The 15,756-nt window shown below is 42.3% G+C and overlaps 1 protein-coding gene across 1 annotated transcript; it reads left to right on the forward strand.

Moving 5' to 3' along the window:
• Positions 1–653: 653 nt before the first annotated feature.
• Positions 654–8,353, forward strand: LOC120437721 (sodium/hydrogen exchanger 9B2-like). Its single transcript, XM_039608254.1, has 10 exons — positions 654–794; positions 891–1,018; positions 1,205–1,286; positions 6,005–6,098; positions 6,180–6,286; positions 6,371–6,520; positions 6,652–6,760; positions 6,950–7,086; positions 7,579–7,753; positions 7,892–8,353. The coding sequence occupies exons 1-10, from the start codon at positions 654–656 to the stop codon at positions 7,927–7,929; spliced, it is 1,161 nt and encodes a 386-aa protein (XP_039464188.1). The 3' UTR covers positions 7,930–8,353.
• Positions 8,354–15,756: the final 7,403 nt, after the last annotated feature.

Here is a 15,756-nt window from a genome sequence, read left to right on the forward strand (position 1 = left end):
AGCTGCCACACATTTTGCTTTTTTTGTAATTTTACTAAAGTTCTTTAGTAGTCCATTTGAAAGTTGTGGTTGGTGGTTATGAAAGAAAAAGTCAAGTTTGACTTGGCTCAGTTTTATCACATGGGCCTTTGCTATTCAGTGTTCCATGCTATTTTATTTTCTTATAAGAAGGAAAAGGAGAACAGTCCTCATATGTGACATAAATGGACATTTGAATATTGGAACATCCATGATACACACCAAAATAATGCATAATAGGAAAGTACAAAGGCAAAGTGAATCCACTCTATAATACAACCTGCATCCCTAACAGTACTTCATACATACAAACTTCTTCCACTAAATTACTTGAAAATCTTCACTGCTTATTATTTCATGTCAGCAAAACTTGAACTGTTGTGCCCTTATTCTATGTACAGTCTCTATCAGTAAGTATATGTAGATACTTAGACGTACATTGCAATTTCAAATAAAATTGAATGAAATTCTATTTAATTTTAGGGTGATCACACCCTCAGTTGCAGGCCATATCATAAAGTGCTACCACACATTATGTTAGATATAGTCCTTACAACTACAGCAAGCCTGTACAAACTTGTGTGTGTGTGTGTGTGTGTGTGTGTGTGTGTGTGTGTGTGTGTGTGTGTGTGTATATGCTGCTGGCGGGTCTGCTATTGCGTAACGTTCCTTACATAACGGACGCCATCTTCATTGACACTCGCTGGTCTGCAGCTCTGAGGAACATCGCCTTGTCCATCATCCTTACCAGAGCTGGTCTGGGCCTCAACCCTGAGGTAGATGTACAATTAAATATAAAGCTATACAATTACATGCTGGTAGTTACACACAGAAATTCTAATGCAGTCTCTTAAATCTGTGTTTGCATGCAGGCTTTAAGTCGACTGAAAGCAGTGTGCGTACGTGTTGCACTTGGACCCTGTATGGTGGAAGCCTGCATTGCTGCTGTGGTCTCTCACTTCCTGCTGGGTCTGCCATGGGTTTGGGGTTTCATACTGGGGTAATTTGTCTACACACATACACACAATGGTCTTAGTCAATACTTTAGTTGACATGTTGGAATCTCTTTAAACAGACTTTAAACAGGTGGTTTCTGCATGTTAATTGCAGCTATTTCTTTCTGTATGACTGATTCAAAGTAAGTAAAGTGACACTCACTGTATCTGTGGTGTATGTGTTTGTGCAGTTTTGTACTGGCTGCCGTTTCTCCAGCAGTTGTTTTTCCTTCAATGCTGCTCCTGCAGAGAGAAGGATATGGAGTGGAGAAGGTAAATTATCACCCGTTACTATCATCACCACATTTGACTGATGAAAGGTTCATCCTGCGACAAGGGGCAGCATATAGGTGGAGAAAGACATGAGCCTGAGATGAGTCTATAGAAATGACACAACATGTGTGTAGGCTTATGAAGAGGAAGTATAACCTAAAAATAACAGCCATTACAGGAGTTCACGGAGTTCACCTCTCTGTGAATCGCTACCTTATTGTGGTGGAGGGGTTTGTGTGTCCCAGGGATCCCAGGGGCTATGTTGTCTGGGGGCTTTTGCTCCCTGGTAGGGTCTCCCATGGCAATAGGTGTACAATAGCCCGGGATAGGGTTACCGGCGCCCTGCGAGCGTCTGGTGGCCGGGCCTTAGTCCATGGGGCCCGGCCGGGCACAGCCCGAAGAGGAGACATGGGCCCATCCTCCCGCAGGCCCACCACCCGCAGGAGGCGCCATAAGGGTCGGGTGCATTGTGTGCCGGGCGGCAGCTAGGAGCGGAGGTCCTGGCGGACTGATCCCCGTCTGCCAAGACTGGCAATAGGGACATGGAATGTCACCTCTCTGGTGGGGAAGGAGCCTGAGTTATTGCGTGAGGTTGAGAGGTACCGGCTAGATATAATTGGGCTCACCTCTACGCATGGATTGGACTCTGGAACCAGTCTCCTGGAGAGGGGCTGGACTCTGTCTCAGTCTGGAGTTGCCCCTAGTGACAGGCGGCGGGCTGGGGTGGGTATTCTAATATCCCCTCGGCTCGCTGCCGGTACGTTAGGGTTTTTTTAGGGTCGGGGAACGGGTCCTGACTGTCATCTGCGCTTATGTGCTGAGTGGCAGTTCAGAGTACCCAGCCTTCTTAGAGTCCCCCCCCGGGACTATTTATTGGACTTCTGTGCAAATCACAGTTTGGCCATAACGAACACATAACGAACATAAGAGTGTCCATAAGTGCACGTGGAACCAGGACGCTCTAGGCCGCAGGTCGATGATCGATTTTGTAATCGTATCACCAGACCTGCGACCATATGTTCTGGACACTCGGGTAAAGAGAGGGGCTGAGCTGTGAACTGATCACCACCTGGTGGTGAGTTGGATCAGGTGGCGGGGGAGGACGTTGGACAGACCAGGTGCACCTAAACGCGTAGTGAGGGTGTGCTGGGAACGTCTAGCAGAGGCCCCAGTCCACGAGATCTTCAATGCACACCTCCAGCAGAGCTTCAACAGCATTCCGAGGGAGACTCGGGACATTGAGTCCGAATGGACCATGTTCAGCGTCTCCATTGCCAAAGCTGCTGCATTAAGCTGCGGCCGGAAGGTGGTTGGTGCCTGCCGTGGTGGTAATCCCCGAACCAAATGGTGGACACCAGAGGTGAAGTGAGCCACCAGGCTGAAGAAGGAGTCCTATCGGGCTTGGTTAGCCTGTGGGACTCCGGAGGCAGCCGACAGGTATCGAAAGGCCAAGCGGAATGCAGCTCGGGCAGTGGCTGAAGCAAAACTCGGGTGTGGGAGGAGTTCGGAGAGGCCATGAAAAAGACTTTCGGACTGCCTCAAAGAGATTCTGGCAAACTGTCAGGCGTTTCAGCAGGGGAAAGCGGTGCTCTACCTGCACTTTGTATAGTGCTGGCGGAGGGCTGCTGACTTCGACTGAGAAAATTGTCAGGCGGTGGAAGGAATACTTCGAGGGCCTCCTTAATCCCACTGACACATCTTCCGAGGAGGAAGCAGAGTCTGGGGATGAGGGGAAAGACCCGCCAATTTCTGGGGGTGAGGTCACTGAGGCAGTTAAACAACTCCTTGGTGGCAGAGCCCCTGGTGTTGATGGGGCCCGCCCCGAGTTCCTGAAGGCTCTGGACGTTGTAGGGCTGTCCTGGTTGACACGCCTCTTCAATGTTGCGTGGAGATCAGGGGCAGTACCCCTGGACTGGCAGACTGGGGTGGTGGTCCCCATCTTTAACAGGGGAGACCGGAGGGTGTGTTCCAACTACAGGGGGATCACACTCCTCAGCCTCCCTGGGAAAGTCTATGCCAGGGTGCTGGAAAGGAGAGTTCATCCGCTCGTCGAACCTTGGATACAGGAGGAACAATGCGGTTTTCGTCCTGGTCGCAGAACACTGGACCAGCTCTTTATCCTCTCGAGGATACTTGAGGGTGCATGGGAGTTTGCCCAACCAGTCTACATGTGTTTTGTGGACTTGGAGAAGGCATTCGACCATGTCCCTCGGGGTGTCCTGTGGGAGGTGCTGCGGGAGTATGGGGTGTCTGGCCCATTGCTACGGGCCATTCGATCCCTATACAACCGTTGCAAGAGCTTGGTTCGCAATGCCGGCAATAAGTCAGACTCGTTCCCGGTGGGTGATGGGCTCCACCAGGGCTTCCCTTTGTCACCGGTTCTGTTCATAATTTTTATGGACAGGATTTCTAGGCGCAGCCAAGTGGCGGAGGGCTTTCACTTCGGTGGCCTCAGAATCTCATATCTGCTTTTCGCGGATGATGTGGTTCTGTTGGCTTCCTCGGGTGAAGGCCTCCATCTCGCACTGGAACGGTTCGCAGCCGACTGTGAAGCAGCAGGAATGAGGATCAGCACCTCCTCTCCCTTAGAGATAGGGTGAGGGGTTCGGCCATCCGGGAGGGGCTCAGAGTAGAGCTGCTGCTCCTCCACATCAAAAGGAGCCAGCTGAGGTGGTTCGGGCATCTGACAAGGATGCCTCCTGGGCGCCTCCTGGGGGAGGTGTTCCTGGCATGTCCCACTGGGAGGAAGCCCTGGGGCAGACCCAGGAAACGCTGGAGAGATTATATCTCTCGGCTGGCCTGGGAACGCCTTGGTGTTCCCCCGGATAAGCTGGAGGAGGTGGCTGGGGAGAGGGAGGTCTGGGCTTCTCTGCTTAGGCTGCTGCCCCCGCAACCCGGCCCTGGATAAAGCGGATGAAGATGGATGGATGGATGGATCTGTATCCATCCATCCATCCATTATTCGCGAGTTCTAGGGGAGTCTAGAACTCCTGTAATGGCTATAGCTCCATCAACACATTCTCAGTAATTGCTAAGCTTCCTAATTGTGTCCTTCCCCCTTTACAAGGACCCACAGTGACCCACTGTGGTCCTTAATACCTTCTACAAAGTTACAAGCTTAAGCAGAATCAGAATACTTTATTGATCCCTTATTGATCACTTATCAATAAGGTATTAGTCACTTATTAGTCACTTAGTGATAAATAGCTGGATAAGAAGAAGAGCGTGTGCAAGAAGGGTGTAGCTGTTGCAGTATACAGTGTGTTAAGTGGATGAGTTGTACAGGGAGATTGCCACAGGCAGGAATGATTTCCTGTGTCGTTCAGTGGTGCTTTTTGGTAATCTCAGCCTCTCACTGAACGCGCTCCTGTGATTGACCAGCATGTCATAGAGTGGGTGGGAGGTTTTATCCAACATTGTCTTTATCTGACACCACCTTAAGGGAGTTCAGCTCCGTCCCCACAACATTACTGGCCTTACGAATCAGTTTATTGAGTCTGTTAGCATCTGGGACCCTCAACCTGCTCCCCCAGCATGCAACAGCGTAGAGGATTGCACCTGCCACAATAGACTCGTAGAAAATCCTTTACATTGTCCAACAGATGTTGAAGGACCTCAGAGACGACTCTGGCCCTTCCTGTAAAGTGCTGTGGTGTTTTTAGCCCAGTCCAATTTATTTTCAATGTATACTCCGAAGTATTTATAGTCATCCACAATGTCAACATTGACCCCCTGGATTGAAGCAGGGGTCAAGTGTTTCCTGGTCTTCCTGTAGTCCATGATCAATTCCTTGGTCTTTGCCACGTTGAGCTGCAGATGAATCTGCTCACACCATGTGACAAAGGAGTCGACCACAGCCCAGTACTCTGTCTCATAATCCCTGCTGATGCATCCAACCACCGCAGAGTCATCAGAAAACTTCTGAAGGTGGCAGGACTCTGTGCAGTGGCTGAAGTCTGTGGTGTAGAGGGTGAAGAGGAAGGGGGAGAGGACAGTCCCTTGTGGTGCTTGTGGTGATTACCTTGTCAGACACCCTGTGGAAGACGCACATAATTTGGTCTTCCTGTCAGGTAATCAACAATCCAGGACACTAGAGAAGCTTTGACAGGATAGTGATTCAGTAACAATACCGTTCTAAAGGAGTTGTAAACCTTATCAGTTATCAAAACACTCTCCAAATTAATTCACAAGCTTATAATATACAACTAGAATCCCTTCAGCTACTTAGTAGTAGCTACTACAGCTACTTCTAAAAGCCTTAAAACACTTGAAGTTTATTTAACCTCCTAGGACCTGGTGTCCACATATGTGGACATCATATTTTGGGTTATTTAGACCAAAATACTCACTTTTGCTCTACAAGGGCCTGATTTCCACTTATGAGGACATTATAATGCTACTGTTCTATCAAAATTTTAATCAAATATCCTGATGTGGCTCTTATTTTTCTTAAAAACAAAAATAAGGTAAAAAAATCTGGTAATTCTTTGTTTTTACATTCATCGGGCCCCAATATGCCCAAATATCAAAGAGAAATTAAAAATGCATGCCGTGGAAGAGTTCGGGTCTTAGGAGGTTAAATGAAACCGTCACCAAAATCACCCAAAAGAGCTCAAGGCTGCTTCAGGATTGACTAATAGTTAAGCTTCACCAACCCAAAAACTTCCAAAGGGTCAAGAGCATTTAAAGATCTAATGTCACTGTGTGTTGTTCTTCAGGGAATCCCCACCCTCCTGATTGCTGCTGGAAGCTTTGATGTTATTCTCGCTATAACAGGATTCTCTACTTGTTTGGGAATCGCCTTCTCTACAGGTCAGACAAAATGTTTTTGTCCTGTGCTGTTCAGTTTATTCTTTTTCTAGTCTACATGGTCTGGTTGTGTTTGTCCTGCAGGTTCTACATGGATGAACATACTGAAGGGTCTGCTGGAGGTGGTGGGAGGCATCGTAGCTGGTATGATCCTGGGAATGTTCTTGTACTGCTTCCCCAGCAATGACCAGGTTTGACATTGTTTTTATTAATATGATTTTTCCTTTTTTAATTGTTCATAAAATGTGTCTTTAATATCTTGTGTCTGATCGCAGGAGGATCTGGTCTTGAGGAGGACCCTCATGTTGCTGGGTCTGTCCACATTTTCAGTCTTCTTCAGTAATGCTATTGGTGCTGCTGGAGCTGGAAGTCTCTGTACACTGGTGCTGGCTTTCCTGGCAGCACTGGGCTGGAAGACTGAAAAGGTAACATATATCAGGATCACTTTAACCTGCATCCCGTCCCTTGGATTTTGTCATGTTTACCCTAAATCAACATCATTTTTAATGACACCATGGAATGTGGTTAATCCAGGTATCTCTAACTTCGCAATCAGGCACCAGTAGCAGAAATAGTGGGTCAGTCATGGGATTTATTTCAGCCATTCCTGTTTGGTCTGATTGGAGCTGAGATCACGATTAAAGCACTCAGCCCAAGTACTGTGGGTAAGAACATTATATTAATGCATATTTCAGTTAGACTTTGCTCCATTTGGGTCTAGATTTTGTTCTCAGTTACTAGGAGCCCAGTGGGCCCAGTAATCAAAGAGCTTTAACCTGCGGAGCAAAACATTTCACAGCTTCAATCAATTTAAGATATTGGTTTCCTCTTTGTTGTTGTGTCTATGCCCTTAGGTCTGGGTATGGCCTGCATTCTTATTGGTGTGGTGATCCGTCTACTTGTCACCTTCCTGTTGGTTCATTATGGAGGATTCAACTTAAAAGAGAAGCTCTTCATTTCTGTGGCCTGGCTGCCTAAAGCTACTGTGCAGGTCTGTGAGTGTGTAAACCTGATATTAGACTGCTAGAAGATTTTCATTTGACAAAACTGTCTTTATCTGACTTTATAAATCCAGAACTAGAAACACTTCTTCCTTATCCAGAAACTTCTAAAGGATCCATAAAGTCTCTTAACACTCCTAAAATACCATTGGTGTTCAGAACAGCCACTAAAATTATCCACACAAATCTTGTGTTTTATAAACCACTGAAATCACTAAATTGACTTGATTAGAACTACCTACATGTCTCCTGAATTCTCTTTATTGACTTCTAAAACCTAAATTACTACGATAATCACACAAACATGTTGTAGTTTGTCATTAGTCATGAAACCCAAGGGCCTATACATCTTCCTCAGTTACGACTAAAAACTAAAAAGTACCGTTGTTTCCCTTAAAACCACCTCTGTGATTTTAATGATACACGCCTTCATTGTTAATCTGCACTTCAACTGAGCAGTTATTTATGTCTGTATGTGCTAGGCTGCCATTGGCTCCAAGGCGTTGGACATGGCAAGGGAGAAAGGGGATGAGGCCTTAATTAAGTTTGGTTTGGACGTGCTAACATTAGCGGTGTTAGCCATCTTGACCACAGCTCCAGCTGGTGCACTGGGTATCGGACTGGCAGGACCACGTCTTCTGGCCCGGCAGGTCAAAGGTCAGCAGGCATACACATCTACACACTGTGTAGTGGCTTCATAATTTTACTCTTAAATCACTGAACAGTGTCAGGTGTAGTCATATATAAACAACAAATGTCTTTTCTTCCCCTTTCTAAAAATCCCGACCTCAGCAGAAGAGACAGAAGGTGAAGCTACACCATCTTACCTGTGAGAGTATTACACCATCTTATCCACCTTATTCTTCTAATCAGATAATTGTTGAATCATTATACGGCCATAGGCCACATTATGCCTTTGATTAAAGATTGTGAAATCATTACACTGTTTTATGATGCATTATACTGCTGAGTTATAAGAAATGCTGTTTGTGTAGAATCATGGCCTTCCTTTTCTGATTACAAAGAGAACAAAACATACTGTAGAGTTTTTCTGCCCCATCTCATCAGGAGGAGATAAAACAGGAAGCCAAGGCCGTCACTTAGACGTGGTAAGCTGGAAAGAATGTGAGGGTTTAGGCTTCATGGCCCTGAAGGGAGGGGGAAAAGCTGTAAGAGTCTGTGTAACTGTTGGACACTTCGAGATGTCCGTCCGGATGTCTGTAATGCTCAAAGTGCTGTATGGAATAAAGAGATTGTTGATTGAGCATTTATGTTGTTCTTCCTTCAGCCCAAAGATGAACGAATAGCGGGATTTAAAATACCGCAATGGGGTTGTTCAAGAAAAAGACAATGTGACTCTCGAGAGCAAGCTATGAAGCTTCTGAATGGAAAAACTCCTCATATATAAACTGTATATACAATATATATATATATGTCCACACATAATGTTAAAGGTTAAACAGAGTTGACAGTGAAATGTTTTTACAGGTAATTTTACTGCGTCAGTGGTTTAGCTCTACAAGGGCGTCACCAACATGTCCTATACTATGTTGATTTTTATGCAGCATTTGCTTTTGTTAATCCAATTATTAATTTTAACTAATGTTGAATAAGTGAAGTACAGCTGAGGTCATTCGTCATATGGGGAGTAGGGCTGTGCGATATGACCAAAATCTCATATCCCAATATAAGACATCTATCGTCCTGATAACGATATAAATCACAAAAATTTAACATTTTTCTTTGTAAATTCTCGGGCAGCTCGACTTGCATGGAGTGTTTCCAGCTGGGCGTCACGTACCTGGAGTCGAGTGTTTTAACTGATGCATGAAACGATACATTTTTAGGCATAAGTTGTAACTGCCGCTGTTTTCTTTGTGAGTATTTATTACACGGCGTGCTGCGGGGATAAGCCTGTTCTAATGTTTGAGTCTAAGGTTTATTTTTTAGCACCTGGCGGCTCTTTTTTTGCTTCTCATCCGTAAATACTCTGCATCTTTCACGTGATTCAGTTTATTTTGAAAAGTCTCAACAGGATCTTGAGCTTTATTGTGAAAGGTTTATGTGGAAAATAAACAAGCGGACACGTGACACGATGGTTTTACCGTCGTTGTTGCTAACGACAACGCATAAATACAGGCGTAGTGTGGTTGTATTAAATATAAGAGAAAGAGCGAACTTCAAGAAATTAATATAGCCACTACAGTGACCATCAAAACAATAAAAAATATTGCCGTAAACAGTTTATTTTGTGACACCACGAAATAAACGATAGCGTAAAATTAAACGATAGACGTTTTTATATCGTCATCCGGTATATATCGTTATATCGAACGGCCCTAATGGGAAGTGGTAGATAGTTTAGCTAGCATGCTAGTGTGATGTGTTAGGGTTTTGGTGTGGTGGAGTAATGTAGATATACTTAATGTGGGAAGTCAGGTCTTTAAAATTACATCACATTCAATAACAAAAAACAAAGCAATCATTTCTGATTTCAGATTTGGTTTGTAATAAAAAGTTTTTTTTTTTTTTACTGTTATATGTGGTTAAAACATGCAAAAAGCAAATATTGGATACAGATTAAGTAAATAATGGCAGTAACAGATAATTAACCTCATTAAAAATGGAGAAGCTGTGTTACCCGTTCTGGAGACTTCAAATATAGAAGTCATGTTTAATCTTAAATGAGTGGGTAATCTATTATTTAATGACATTTTCTGTGGAAAATATTATACATTTTTGAAAAAGATATAATAACATAATCTCAATTAATGTAATACAAAATGATAACGATCTTCTGAATGTTTATCATAGCATCTTTCACACGCACTGCAGTTAGCCTCCAAGCTTGTATCAGTAATCATTAAGCTCCATGTAATTATTTTATATGTCACTGTGATCAGCTGTGATTTAAATGCAAAAAAGGATTTCTTTCTTGTGTATACATTATAAGACTACATGAGATTTCATCTTCACAAGATGAGATCTCCTGATGCTTTTCCTCTCAGAGGCTGGATGTGTGCCTTGGATGTTCTACTGAAAAATCAATGACAGCACAAACTTGACACCAATCATGGGTCTAAGGATGAAAAACGACATGTACTTGAGTTTGTTACTCAAATCCTTGTCCTCCAGCTGCTGCCTGAACACGCTGACATTTAATTATTCAGGACTTTTAACATCCTCCAAGTCTACCAGTGATAAAGTCAGTAAGTAGAAGTCAACAGGAAAAGAGCAAAAACTGAGCTAATGTTAAAGGAGAAATGGTTATTGGCAAATTGTGAACAGGAGAATACACAGACAGGAGTGTAGACAAAACAAAACAACAGTAGTAGACAAGTAGGCTCGACAGCAGTTCCTCAGAGTTAGGTAAGCTAATAGCTATATCCAAGTGCCAGTAGTAATGCAGCATGCAACCGCTATAATGCGGTTCACCTTTCGTGGCCTCGCTTTTTGTGGATTTTTTGTGCACTATTTTGCATTTTTTTTTAAACAGCGTATTGTGTTCTGCTTCGTCATTGGCTGTAGATCATTGTCAATCATTCTCGTGCTGCGTCTCCTGTTCAGTACAGAATGCGTTCAGCTTGTCAAATTCCCATAAATCTTCGATCACTAGCACGGTGACTCTGAAGTGCTGTACTGCATGTTTGTAAGTTTTCTCCCCAACAAACAACAATGTCAATGAATCACTTTGCAGCGTCGAAGGCACCTGTGGTAGCACCAAAAGGCAGAGGAAGATGCTAACCATCGCACAAAAAGTGGGACATCTGGACAAGCTAAAGGAAGGTAGAAGTTACCGTATTTTCCAGATAATAAAGCTCACCGGATTATAAGGTGCATTAAGCGAAACAAAACAGTCAGATAAGTCAAACTTTGCTCAACCCATTCTTCTTGCTTTCTCTACTTCGTACAATTGATTCATAAATGTTGAATTCAGCCCTATTCCCATGTTCAGGACCTGAAAACGGGGTTTGATCTTTGGTTTCATTTTATTATACTGGATTTATATTTCTACGAAGGTTTGAACTTTGATAGTGTTCAAAAGTGTGGAAATGTTCATGCCTGTATGAGAAAAGTGTATAAAGCATATAGTGAAGGATTTTACAGCCTTAAAACATCTATAATAATTATAAAAAATAAAGTTGGCTACTTTGCGGATTTCACCTACCGCGGGGTATTTTTAGAACGTTTAGAACGTTTGCATGGGACAAAGGCATTGTATTCCAAGATCTGGGAGATTGTAGATATGAGCAGTAATGCCCTTCTTGCCATCTGTCCAGAAGCTGTTAGGCTTACTTACTTACTCCAGGACACATTTACTAACAGTGTTTGTTGCTGTAAGTGTTGCAGCTCTGATTTTTTTGAGAATTAATATTTTGGCTCTGGTGTCTTGTTATGAAATGTACAAGAGTAAAAGTGTTTTTAGCAGGTGCTTCTAAGATAAGTTTGACTGGGAAACTCAAAGCTCAGTAGTCTGTATCAACAAAAATGTACTGCAGCCCAGAGGCGGAAACAGACATTTGATACACCCAGGGCTTAGTCCTAAAGGGTAGTATACATGTGGGATGGGGGGGGGGAGGGGTGGGGGGGGTGTTAGAAATGACCGAAAGATTAATTGGCTCTGTTTTGAGTTTTGTTAAAAAAACCCCACTTCATATAGGAAAAAATAAATATCACCTTAAACTAGTTTTTTAATTAAGCAGCAAGGCAGAACAAAGTGGGGCTGTATCAAGACACGAGGACTAAACCCCATTTCAACCAGACCCAGAACTGATCTGGAATTAAAACAGGACTACAACAGTTCAAAATCAGGACTACTTAAGATTTAACCAAGACAGAACTAGAATCAAAACACTAAAAATCATCATAGACCTTATTTTTTAATTCTTCCAAAGTCCACTATTTAGATTTAGAAAAGTTTATATAATTATTTAGCCTTGTTGTGCAAACAATCCTGCATAACTTAATAAATGTAGAATTTGAAAAATAACAAACCTAAAAAGAAACACTAGGTATGAGATACATGAGTACCTATGATACGGTGATACTGTTGGTAAACAACCACTTGACTAACATGTGTGTTTCACCTGCTCTTGTTCCATCTCTGTTCTGTCCTCATTCTCCATCTCCCTCTCTGTTCCTCTCTCCCCTCTCTGCTCCTCTCTCTCCCTCTCTGCTCCTCTCTCTCTCCCTCTCTGCTCCTCTCTCTCCCTCTCTGCTCCTCTCTCCCCCTCTCTGCTCCTCTCTCTCTCCCTCTCTGCTCCTCTCTCTCCCTCTCTGCTCCTCTCTCTCTCCCTCTCTGTTCCTCTCTCTCTCCCCCTCTGCTCCTCTCTCTCCCTCTCTGCTCCTCTCTCTCCCTCTGTTCCTCTCTCTCCCTCTTTGTGCTGACAATCAAGCCAAACACCAACATCATCAAATATACAGTTGAAACCAGATATTTACATACTCTTCAGATAAAAACACAAACACTTTTTTAATTGTAACATCAAATCAGACTAAATGTTTATTTTTTAGGTTGATAAATATATAAAAAATATTTGTTAACTTTAAGAGTAAAGAGAGAAACTTTCTGTATTTCTTAATTGTAAATGGCACCAAATTGCATTCAAAACTGAGCCACACTTATGGAGCTCCACAATTCTTTTCCTGGTGTTTTGGTTGACATCTCTTGATTTCCCATGTCAAAGAAACAGGCTCTGTGTTTTGCCTTATATGCATCCACAGGTGTGCCACCAATTTACTCACATGGACTCTACTAAGAGTTTTCTAATTAATTAACAATAAACTTAGTGTATATTGTAGAGATTAGAAAGATATTTTGCTGCTATTTCTTGCTGCTATTTTTATAATCATCATTACCATTCCATTAATAACAGTATGGATATTGCATTCAGATGTTCAAACATATTGGTATCATTTTAGTCTTTATTACAGGTCCAGTAAGAACCACTTTAAACTGTTGAGTTGAATTTATAATCTTAAAAGCTTTTGAATGTTTTTTATACTCTTACACTGAAGTCCAGACTTCAGTGTGTGAAAGACTTTTGCAGAGCATGCTTTGCAGGAAGTGAAACCGAAAGCAGAGTCTGAGTGCAAGTTATTTTGAGCAGCTGTTTGGATGATGTTATTTGAATAACCAGGTTATTCTTTATTATCTTTTATTCATTTATATCTTTTGATTAAGCTTTTAGTAAAGGTCCTTGATTGAAACATTTGTTTAATACATCATATACATAAGTCAAGATTATTACATGAGGATGCCTCGGTCTGGTTGCATAAGCGAAGAGGTGAAATAAGGGGCAACTGAGGTTAACCTGAACACACACATACACACACATACGCACACATACATACACATACAGTTAGTAGGTTCATTTGTAGGTGAAAGTTTAAGCATGTTTTGCTATGACTGTATTTCTGTGTATGTGACGGTTTGAAGTGGGTGCAGGATGTTCCAGAGCTATGCGAGAGCTAAGGCGGGTTGCGGGGCAGCACCTGGGAGAAGATGGAAGCCAGTGTTCTTTTAATTGTGTCACAAGTTGTCAATAGAACATTTGTGGTTTTGAAACTGCTGCATGTAATGACGTAGAGAGGGCGTCAGTAAACATACCTCGATGCTATAAAACTATTGTTGGGTCGTTGTTGGGGCGAGATCTGATGCTGTCTGCATACAGCGTTATGTCTCCCACGCGTGTGTTCATTAAAATCATCATTTGACTTGACCCGGCCGGATCTGTGTGTTATTTGGATTTCCTCCTGTATCCCTCCTTAACTTTTGAATCTTAACAATATGTACTCCTAAATTTGATGAAAGTGATTAAAATAGACAGCTCTGTCTCTCTTTATTCTGACATTTAACTAATTCAAAAGATATTTCAATATTTATTTATCCAAAACAAAACAAGTTTACTCTAAATTGATGTTGTACAGTAAAAAAATGTTCTTGTGTTTTCCATAAAGTGTATGTAAATATCTGGTTTCAGCTGTGAATATACTGCTGTGTATTGAAATTCCTCTTGTTTTGCATAGAAATATACTGAACAACATACAAAGCATAATATATAAAATAACATTTACCAGAGTTTTTTCTTTGAAAGAAGCTCCTTATGTCCATTCTTGTATATCAGTACATTACTGAAACCGATTTATTTAGCCGTGGAGGGAAACAACTGAAAATATGAAATAAACACACATGTAAGCTAAGACTCTCTAAAGAAACAGCATTGTTGTTGTTCGGCTTTTCATTTCGCCATTTGTTGATTCACTTGAAGAGCAAGTAATGTAATATGGGTCAAGTGATCAGTTTGATATCAATCTTTCGTGATACACGTACAGTACGAATGATTTGCTTTGGTACCTGGTCGAACTTAAGTTCTCCTCTGTCTGCCTCGCTGCGTTTCTATGGGCTCAAAATGTGGTCATAAATATTTTGTACTTGTAAATCAGTTTTGTATGTGTAAAAAGAATTTGTGTGTGCGTAAAAAAGATTTGTATGTGTAAAAAGATTTGTATGTGTAAGAAAGATTTGTGTGTGTGTAAAAAAGATTTGTATGTGTAAAAAGAATTTGTGTGTGTAAAAAAGATTTGTATGTGTAAAAAAGATTTGTGTGTGTAAAAAAGATTTGTGTGTGCGTAAAAAAGATTTGTATGTGTAAAAAGAATTTGTGTGTGCGTAAAAAAGATTTGTATGTGTAAAAAAGATTTGTGTGTGGACTGACATACCACAACTTTATCCTTTCAACAGCTGCTGAAAGTAAGGGGACCTAGCTGCTATCGGATATTTATATAGAGATCCTCCAGCTTCAAACTGTATTACCCTTCAAGGACCTGCAGTTCAAAAAAAGTGCCCCTCCGACAGCCAAACCCATCTGTTCTCTGATTGGATTGTTACATTTGTGATTGACATGACATTGACCAATCAGATGAAAGGAAGACAAATAGGGTCAAAATTCGTACTTGTAACTTGCAGGGTTTTTTTTGGCTAAGTCCACACACAAATCTTTTTTACACATACAAATCCTGATTTACAAGTACAAAATATTTATGACCACATTTTGAGCCCATACGTTTCTCCAACAGCACACTCGCAGGCAGCAGCTCCCCCCGCCCCCTTGCTCAGTCGCTTAGTGTCTGAGCTCGGATCATACCAATATTAGGGGGGATTTACGCACAGTCGTAAATTCCCACAGTGTGCACTATGTGCTTCGAATATTGTGTGTAGTTTTTGTTTTATACAGTTGTCAGCCAGGCATCTAACTATGACAAAATTACACTCCAAAAGACCCCGGGCTTCTGAAAAAAGAACCCGGGCTTAAGCCCAGTAAGCCCCCCCCCTCCGCTCCGCCACTACTACTGGGACAAAAAATCGGCACAGGCATTTTGATTAGGGGAGGAAAAACCATAAAGTCTTTGAATGAAAACAAACACTGTTGTCACAGTGATGTACACTGGCTTGTTGGTATGTATCAATCTAATAAACTTAAATCTACACCATCCTCCCTATGCTGGCATTCTAAACAGTACAGAAACCCAACTACTGCTTGGTCGAGTTAACCTCCTGAACTATCTACAGCACATGGTGGAAACCTGAAACTAAGACAGAGAAGACTAGAGGTGAGACATGACCATTATTGAATACACTGTAAAATCTAATATTCTGT

The sequence above is a fragment of the Oreochromis aureus genome, linkage group 3 (genome assembly GCF_013358895.1).
Source record: "Oreochromis aureus strain Israel breed Guangdong linkage group 3, ZZ_aureus, whole genome shotgun sequence".
NCBI classification, from domain to species: Eukaryota; Metazoa; Chordata; class Actinopteri; order Cichliformes; family Cichlidae; genus Oreochromis; species Oreochromis aureus.